This window comes from Akebia trifoliata, chromosome 11 (genome assembly GCF_017979445.1).
Source record: "Akebia trifoliata isolate Shusen 1 chromosome 11, ASM1797944v1, whole genome shotgun sequence".
In the NCBI taxonomy this organism is placed as follows: domain Eukaryota; kingdom Viridiplantae; phylum Streptophyta; class Magnoliopsida; order Ranunculales; family Lardizabalaceae; genus Akebia; species Akebia trifoliata.
This window is the reverse complement of record NC_141385.1, coordinates 6,032,354-6,042,181: the sequence shown is the minus strand read 5'-3', so window position 1 is coordinate 6,042,181 and position 9,828 is coordinate 6,032,354. Positions and strand designations below refer to the sequence as shown.

The 9,828-nt window shown below is 34.7% G+C and overlaps 1 protein-coding gene across 1 annotated transcript; it reads left to right on the top strand.

Moving 5' to 3' along the window:
• Window positions 1-4,837: 4,837 nt before the first annotated feature.
• Window positions 4,838-5,875, top strand: LOC147390579 (uncharacterized). The gene has a single exon (XM_086459854.1). It carries the CDS (start codon window positions 4,901-4,903, stop codon window positions 5,348-5,350), a length of 450 nt encoding a protein of 149 aa, XP_086315980.1. The 5' UTR covers window positions 4,838-4,900; the 3' UTR covers window positions 5,351-5,875.
• The last annotated feature ends 3,953 nt before the right edge of the window (window positions 5,876-9,828 follow it).

Genomic DNA, 9,828 nt, shown 5'->3' with positions numbered 1-9,828 from the left:
GATCACAAAGGGAAAAAAAAAACCCTTCATTTACACATTTGTGGATGATATACATCTTTAAGATATGAAAATGTGTGAATTCAAACCCTCTCATTGGCCATTCACAGGGATTTATTTTAGCTAACATTGTATGTGTGGTTTGTAGGGGATTGCATGTACTTAGGGGGATTCAGGCGAGATATGGTGCCCTAAGAGGTCAGTTGCCTCATCCTTGCTAATCAAGCATACAAATCCAGACACTCCCGTCATCAAAAAGAAAAAGAAAAAAAGGTATGTAAATGTGTAATGAAGAGTATCTGACAAATCTCAAATCACAATATGATGTCCATTTCATGTATCTTGGTGTTTTTTAATGTTCCATGACGACGTAGTTGAGAAAAGATGGGCATATTCATCATTTCATGACATGCACAAACTAAAATCATGAATCATTTCGATTATTTAATAGCACCTTAAATGAGATGATCACACACTCTAGACATAGTGGTAAAAGAGGAGAAAACATAATATATATACCACACTATAGGTAATCAAGCGGAAATCCCTTGCTCAAAAAGAGAGAGATCGGAATGCTTCCACATCCTACCTCCTTCATTTCTCATTCCCCGCTTATGTAGTCCTTTGGCCAGGGGCGGAATCAGAATTTTCTTGTAGTGGGGGCAAACTATGGTTAGTTGTATAGTTGAAGAACTTGAAGATGAATGATTTTAGGGAGAAATTCAGAGGTTTTTAGTTAGAAATTGAAAAAAATGATATTTAAGTCATTTCCAATTAGTATATAAGAAGGCCCGACCAAGAGGCAATGTCATCAACAAAAAATTGAAAAAGGGAGGGGGGGATGGAGGGAGGTGAAGGTATGGTGGCAAATGGGGAGAAAGGTGAATAAGTGGGGAAAAATGAGGCATGTAATTAATTGAAAATATAGGGATGTCTCAAAGTTCTGTAAGGGCAATTGCCCCCACTAACTCCTTAGTAGCTCCGCCCCTGCCTTTAGTTGCAACGCCTTTTTAAGTTGCAATTAGATCAAAACCAATGTTTTAAATACCAAACTGGTGATGGAATTAAAATTTTATGAAATTGATTGGAATTGCACCCTAGTTAAATTTTGTTGGACCAATTTACATTCATTTTACATACTAGAAGGTGGCATGTGCAAATGCTCATTTATTAAAAGGTTTTATGTGTAATTTAAATTATTGATTTGTTAAGATTACACGGTAAAAAAGATGTTTTGTAAGTATGAAAACTAAGCAACGTGTGCAATTTTCTTGATTTTTTGACCAAATGACCCTTATTATATTAAGTTTAAATACAAGAATAAAAGCATTTATAATCACTCAAATTTTGGTGTCAAACCACTTCAACTTTGCCTTCTCTCATTATAATAGTAAAGATATATATTCAATTACCTAATTAATTTTCATAGGAAAATAACATTCACAAAAATTTGTGCTCAATTCTTAGTCCAAACGGTTATTGACTTGATTTAGACGTAAGGTTAAGATTGACTCACCCTCTAGTTTATTTGTTTGTTTTCCTGTTAACGGGGGTATCCGAACTTACGTTTCACTAGAGAGACTGGGTGAGCCAGGGCCTAGACAAAGGCATATGGTCCCTTCCCAGGTACATGCAATATCCACACATCACATGCACCAGGTAAGTAAGGGTATGCCCTCGCGAGTGGCCTCGAGGAGTCACTTGTCACTCAAAATCCACCAAACAAATTAGCCCCATCCACATCCAAATCCCCTTCATCTATATCCTTCCATCCTCATGATTGTATTTAGCAATTTTTTTAGAAAACAAATTTTTTTCTTCATGACAATTTCAAAAAACCATCTTATTTGGTCACGTAAAGAACCATGAAAAATTCTCTCATTTTATTAAAAATCTGACTCTTGAATAACTTGGGAATCCACCATATAAAAAAATTCTGATTAATTTCAATTACAGGATTTTGCAATTGAATACTAATTTGTTTTTATAAATATTAACATCCTCAGAATGTCCAGGTTACATCAATCCCCAGTTTTGAATGTACTCTTGGTTAAAGAGTAGTTATATTGTCACACCAACTTTTTAATAAAATAGGGATTTTTTTTCTTTATATGTGTATAACCGGGCATCTCAGTACTATCTGGGCTTTGCTCAGTCGAGAGATCGTGATCTTGTCCGAGGACTAGTCCTGGGGCACATGCAATATCCCCACATCACACGCACCCAAGTAAGTGAGGGTGTGCCCTCACTGACAGCCCTGAGAAATTAATGCTCATATTAGGTATTGAACTTACGACCTATGGGCATTAATCGCTTATCAATCTGAAATTACCATTGAGCCAGTCCCTCGGGGTTAAAATAAGGATCTTCTTATTGGACGACCATTCTCTTTCTTCAACCACCACAGCCCTTTCCTTTTCTCCACCAACCCCTGGCCATTTGTCGTCTCTATCAACCTCCTCCTCTCTTTTGCCTTCTAGGGGTGTCAATTGGAGTTGCTGGTCCACCAACCTGCTCTACCTGAAAAAAAGGATTCCTTAATCTTAAGTTGACAATGGTAGGGTTGGCCACAAAATTTTACAACTCATTAAATTGAAACCACTTTACGACTTGACAATGCCCGATCTAACTCAATCCGCTGGTATATTTAATATATGTTGATTATATATAATTAGATATAGGATTTTGTGACAAAATATAACTAAGGCATATTATAAACTAAGAACTTCACTCTCATTTCTAACCATTTTTTCAATTAGGATAGAGATTGGACTCCTATTTTGATGAAAATCAATATCAAATGATTTTAAAAAATGCATAAATTTTTTTTTTCTTCATACAACCCAAAATTCAACCCTAGCCTGGATCAAGCCCGTTAGGACGAGGTTTGGACTTAGCCAACCCATGCCTCATAGGGTATGGAGCTGGTGTAAGGGATAGTTTACCTCTTTAGGATCGGGTTAGGGTTAAAAAGGTCCCAACCCTGACCCGACCATTGAAAGCCGTATGCCTTCTCTTCTATCCCACACCAAGGCATATCATCCATTTGCATGAAATCACATAGAATCAGGATCCAGAATGGTGTCCCTTTCCGATAGAATAGGAGTAATGTCTACGTGGCATGTTTGGGTTGGAGTTTAAAACACATTGGGCTGCTAACCAAGCCATATTTTACATTTGCATGCAGCCCGACGCCGACCAAACTTGCCACGTAGACACTGTATGCTAAATAGGAATGAGACTCCGTTTTGAATCATGACTCAAATCATATAATATGCATAATGCATTAACATGTTCCTTCCATTGAACCCAAATCAAAATTGATATGCAATAAAGATTATGAGGTGCCACTCATGGTTGACTTATGGCATTGGTTGAGAATTATTTTTGCATTAAATGGTATGCCTATAACTCTATTTAATGTCTTCCATATAATTTCATAAATTGATGTGTTATAATTTCGTGATTGACTTATATATATATTCAATCATATATATTTTCGTGATTGACTTTTATATATATTTTCAATCATTTTCATTCAGATTTTCATAAAGTTTTACTCTAGATGTGCTCAATATATGAATTGTTGAGTTTAGTCCCACATCAAATAGTTATTGCCTTGTCTCTCTTTATAAGCTCCTAGGCCTCTCTACTCATAGTCAATCGATTTTGAGTTGGACCCCCAAATTTATCATAGTATCAGAGTGAGCTTTTATTTGCTCTACATCACTTAATTCAAATCTCGTTATGCTTTGGCCCAATCCAACCTACGCGTGTGGGGTGTGTTGAGTTTAGTCCCACTTCGGACAATCATTACATTGTCTCTCTCCTTATAAGCTCCTGGGCTTCTTCACTGCTAACCAATTGATTTTGAGTTGAACCACCAAATTTATCATAAACCGAATTTTAATGTGTATCACAAATGTTGACCTTGAGCATGATTTAAGAATGGTCAATGACGTTGGGTAGGATCAAGATCATGAAACATGAAACAATGGTCAAATATATATTATTAGTACAAGACACAAATATAAGTCAACATATAAAACTTTAGAAATGGATCATCATGGATGCAGCCTCCAATCAAATATTTGAATCTTTAGATTCAAAGCCTAAAAACAAATTGGATCGATCTTGCTAACTAAATACGTGATACAAATTTGACCAGATCTAATGCACATTGCTTTCCCCACGCCCGTATAGAATTTTAATTTAATTTCAATATTATTTTAATTAGAGAACTGCTATTGGCACCCCAACCTTTACTTATTATATCCCAATCTTTTAAATTATTTGTCACACCCCAATTAACGATTAAAACATACTCTTCGAACATTTACAAAGGTTCGGTTCAAATTATAATCTCAACATAACAAAACATCAGAACACTCGTTCAAACAATTTTAATAGTTTTTTTCAATTATAATAAAGCTCATATAAAATCCTAAATCCAAAAAAAATATTAGATATCTAATAAAAAAAAAAAAATAGAGAAATTCTATTGGGTTACCTATAGCAGCTCTTTCTTTACTGTATAAGTTTTTCTAAATCTTTTAAAATTTTCAACTCATTTTTTCTTTTCTATTAGGAAAGATAGTGTTGATTTCAAATCAATTAATTACATAAAAGACAGAATTTTATTTTTTATAATAAAATTATTTAACTTATTTTTCAAGGAGCACAAAACTAGTTGACTAGACAAGCCAAGCCAAGCCAAGCCAATACATAGGTCAGCAGGAAAACAGTAATTGGAAAGCCAAAACTAGGTGGGCCCAACTTAGTTGGCATTGACATTTCTAGAGCTCAACAATAATTTAACCCACTAGTAGGCCATCATCATACATACACTCTCTCGTCCCTTCTTTTAATATTATCTGCATTTCTCTTGCTTCTCTCTCCATCAATGGAGAAGACCTCTCAAAGCCATGGAACCTTAAAAAGTACAGTTCTAAGAAGAGAGAGGAGAGTCAAACAAGAATCACAGAAGGTGATGATGATGATGGGTTCTCATGTAAATCAATCGACTAATGGAAATCTTCATCATAGACACAAAAGACTTGGAAGAAACACAAAGTTTCAGAAGAAAGAGACCCCACATTTCAATGATGGGTTCTATCAGAATATGTGTGATGATGGTGATGGTGATGGTGATGATGATGATGAGGTGGGGATAGAGAAGAAGATCATGGCATTGCAGAGGCTTGTCCCTGGTGGTGAATCATTTGAGATTGACAAGTTGTTTGAAGAAACAGCTGGTTATATTTTGGCCTTGCAAGGCCAAGTCAAAAACATGAAAGCACTTGTAAGCTTTTTTGAAGAATTGGATAAGGAGAAAAGGAAGTTGGGAGGTTGATTGATTGGTTTTTTTTTCTAAACCCAATTTTTTTTTTTTTTTTTTTTATATGTTCTTTTTCTTAGTGCATAAGAAGAGAGGTTGCTGATGCAAGTGAATTTTTTTTTTTTTTTTGTTCTATCAAACCCTAAATCATCCATTAAAGATCAGGAGTTCTACAATATGGGTTTTTCATGGTCATTGTTCTAGATAAGAGAGGGATATTTCTTATTTCAAAATCTGATGTGTTCAACATCCCATTTTTTGGTACTCTTTTCTCCACTTTGTTTGGATGGATAGGAAAGAATTAATCTGGGGGCAATGTTGAAATTTTAAAATGCCTTGGAATTGTAAAATATTTTAAACCCTTTTCTCTCCACTATTGGAGAGAAACAAAACTCTTCTCTCCCCTCTTAACAATCCAAACAAGAGAAAATGGAGTGAAACTCATTTCTTCTCTCTTCTCTTCTCTCTAGTTCTCTCAATCCAAACCCTTGTTAGCAATCTCCCGCCTAATTCTTGAAAAATTCATGAATTTTTTATTTTTTTCAATGAAAGTATTATTCTCCGAATTATTGAAGTATTCTGAATAATTCACAGATTTTAAGTTTGAAAAGAATAAAATATGAACTTTGGGAATTTTACGACTACTATGAATTTTTACAAAACTCAATGGAAAAAAAAATGCACTATAACCTGTTATGTTGCAAAGTTTACACACAAGTTGACTTTGAAGTGATCATGCTTCAAAATTTTGGAAGAATCCACATTTTTACGTGACAAATATTCATTTTATCTTTAAAAAGATAATAACATGACCATCTACATTTATTTGAGATTCTACCTTAATTTTTCAAATTGATGATTTGTCCCTTGATTTTGGTTTCTTTTAAAATTAATGGAGCAATAATCTCAATGTCCTCATTATCACCACCATCTTTATTACCATCACTATTAACATCACTATCAGATGACCAAATTTTTTGTTTTTGATTTTTTGAAATGAAACGGATAATATACATTGAATCATCATATTTTTTATTTATCGAATTTTTGGTTGAATTTTAGATTGGATTTTTGCAATCCAAAATTGAATAGAACTTGATTTTTTCACGAATCGAATTTTTACCGTTTGATGAGTTGCTAACAAGGATCCAAAGATAGAGTTAATGATCTCAATTAACTAATTAGAGTTGAATTTTCGGATGGGTAAGCCTGTCAATGGCCCCGGCCTTCATCTGGCCGGACCCATGGTGTTTGGTTTGGATAGTGTACTAGGCTGTTTATTTATTTGGTTAGGTAGGCGGATTATGTTTAAGGATGGGCCTTTGATTTGGAGGCTAGGCTTGTTAAAATGGACCGACCTGGCCCTATATATACCGAAACAAATAATGTTTTGAAATAAATCCAGCCGGGTTTGTAAATAGACTCGAATACTTGTGGTTTGGGTCGAAATTGTGCATAAGTGATTGTTCTATGGCACCAGCCCATTTACTGCTTTAATCAGCCCATTGAAAGTCCTAGTCCAAGCCCATTGGATTGGTTTTGGTTAGGGTTCTCCCCGTGTCAAAGTGACTGTCTAAAGAATGAATGAGATAGAGACATGTGGGAAAAGATTACAGGTTACCTGTATAATCAGTTGTCAGTGATTATCCTGTATTCTCTTCCCTTATCACCATTAATTAGTTATATATGATGTCTACATGGCATGTTTTTGTTGGAGTTTAAAACCCTAGCGCTCTTAACCAAGCTGTGCATGCAGTCCAATGTGTTTGAACTCCAATAAAAATATGTCAGGTAGAAATCTAACGTTGTTATAGGAATAAGACACCATTTTGGATCGTCAATTTGTTTCTTTTTCAGAACCAAGGTATCCGTATCTCTTAGAGCACCCGACTAATCCTCAGGGCATGTGTAATCCCCCCTCAGACGAACTAGGCAATTTTTTGGGACAAATCCCTGAGGGTGTCTCTAAGGGGGACTCTCGATTAACTTGAATAAATTAGTAAAATATAAATACTTTAAAATCAGAGAGTTGCTATTGCCTCACCAATTTTTACTGATGCCACACCAACTTTGTGCATTTCTTTGGTGATTTATATAGGAATTGGTGTGGCAATAGTAGCTCTCTAAAATTATTTTTATTTATTTTTTCAAGAAAGGACATTAAATGCATGGGATTGCTGATGTCCAATGCATGGTTTGGACGTTAGCATCATCTAAAACTATGCTTTTCTTCAGTTTTTTAAATATTATTTGATTTTGTTTTCTAGTTGGAAAAATTAATTAACAGTATCATCTTTTTTATTTAATGAAATTCTCATAGATATAATAAAATATTTATAAATTATTTATAAAATATCATTAGACAATGCTAATGATATCATTTTTTTAATCATAAGAAGACTTGATAGGTTAGCATTTTAGGACTATTTATTTGCCTAACATCCCATATTTATATTAGAAGTTAACTACCATATCCCCTTTAAATACAAAAAATATCTTGACCAAGTTTTAATCTAACTTGGCTGAGCACTTGAGCTTCTAGTCCAAAACAAACCTTTTGATACTTTACTTTTCAAAGATCAAACTTAGGCATTGGAGGTTCTGTGGAACAAGGAAATCTCTGAGGAACAGAAGATCAGCAAACCTAGCATTCATGGATCTTAAGGAAAGTTGGAATTCTAAAGCAGACTTATTAGCTAATACTAAGTGAATGAAGAATCAACTTCACAAGCAACCTCCTTGCGTCAACTTCCATAGATTGAGCTTTGAAAACAAAGCAAAGCACCCTAGAAACAAACGCACATCCCATGATCCCATGACTAAGGAGGGGCCTGTACTGGTTTAGTTTGAGTGATCTAGAATAGTGCCGTCAATAGGTCAGGGCTTGGCCCAGCGCGGCATGGACTAGGTTTGGGTAATTTTGTTTACTAGCCTGTTTAGGTCTCAGATTGGGCTTTGGAGCTAGGCCAGTTCGAACTTATATTATTTATATATGAAATTTGCTGGACTACCCACAAATAGGCCCCAAAACAGGTGGGTCGGGTCGAACTTTGACGTAGAGAGAGACATTTTGTATTCGGCCCGACCATTAGTCGAGTTGGCTTTGGGCTAAAAATTGAGGCCCAATTAGAATAATCCCGGTCCAGCAACAACTCTAATCTTTAATAGGTCCATTAAGAGGCTCAACGATTGACAAACCAAGAAATACCAAGACCAATTGAGGAGAATCTGTAATGTTTTGTTTGCAATCCCTTTTAAGACAAGACGAAAAAGGAAACTTGGAACCATGAGAAGACCTTTTCCCAAGCCATACTAAGCACCTCTGAGAAATTGAGATATATATAATAAAATATAAAAAATTTGAAAATCAGTTAGAAGCAAAGAGATAGACCATTGATGGACAAATTAATAGTTTAGAAGCATACATGATTGTTTTAGAAGATTCTAGTCAACAACAGATTTATTTCCACATAGAAATATCTCATGGGAGAAATAATCTTGCATCATGAATCAACTAGGGGTGAAAATTGATGCAGAAGACAAGACAACAAGAAAACATCAACGATTGAAAAATCTAAAGTTGCAGCAATTGAGGTTGATGTTGAAAAATCATTAAGTCAATGATTGAGAGTGGAGTCCAGATTGAAGGGGAATAAAAAAGCATTTATAGAGCATACAGAGGTTGAACTTTCAGTAAGGGAGAATAAACTTCTTAAAACGTACAAAGTGGTCCATCCTTACACGCAGAATGCATACATCATTTCCCCCTTTTTTTTTTTTTTTTTTACTCCATTATTTCTGTCTTCTTGTGTTTGTTGTTTTCGGATTTAGTCTTGCAACCAGATTTCCAGGTGAATCACTTTCACAACTGTAGTACTCTTCTAGAGGTTTTTTTTACCTACTCCCCCGGGGCCCTTATACTAAAACTTAATTACGCTGTGCTAAAGTTCAATCCTATTTTCAGAGTTTTCCAAATCCAACATTCCGCATGCATGTCAGATTCTAATACACTTAATCATGCTAATGCAGCATAGAATAACATACAAACGGAACCCAAACTTCAAACCTAGGGCTGTCAATGGATAGATATCCAATCGGATAGTGCCATATCCAAATTCAAATCTGAAAAAAATATATTGATATTCGAATTCGAATTCAAATCTGATTGGATATTACTAACCAAGATTCGAATTCGAATTCAAAAAATATATTGGATATCCAATTCGATAAAAACCCTACAAAAATTAGATTCGATCTATACCATCATCTTCAATATACAACTCTACAACTCTTGAACATAAAAAATTAGGGAAGAGAGTTCTAACCAAAAATATAAAAAAAACAAATAGATTAAGTTTGGTTTAAATATGTGTTTTTCAATAGTAAATGATTTAGATAGTTTGGTTCATAAAAAATAATAACTTATTGTGGTCTTAGTAGAATGGGGTTGAAAAGTTTACATGCTCAAAATATAATACTACTAACAATACCTC

Excerpts from the sequence above, each read along its gene's own strand:
- LOC147390579 (XM_086459854.1), top strand. The coding sequence starts at position 4,901 with ATGGAGAAGACCTCTCAAAGCCATGGAACCTTAAAAAGTACAGTTCTA.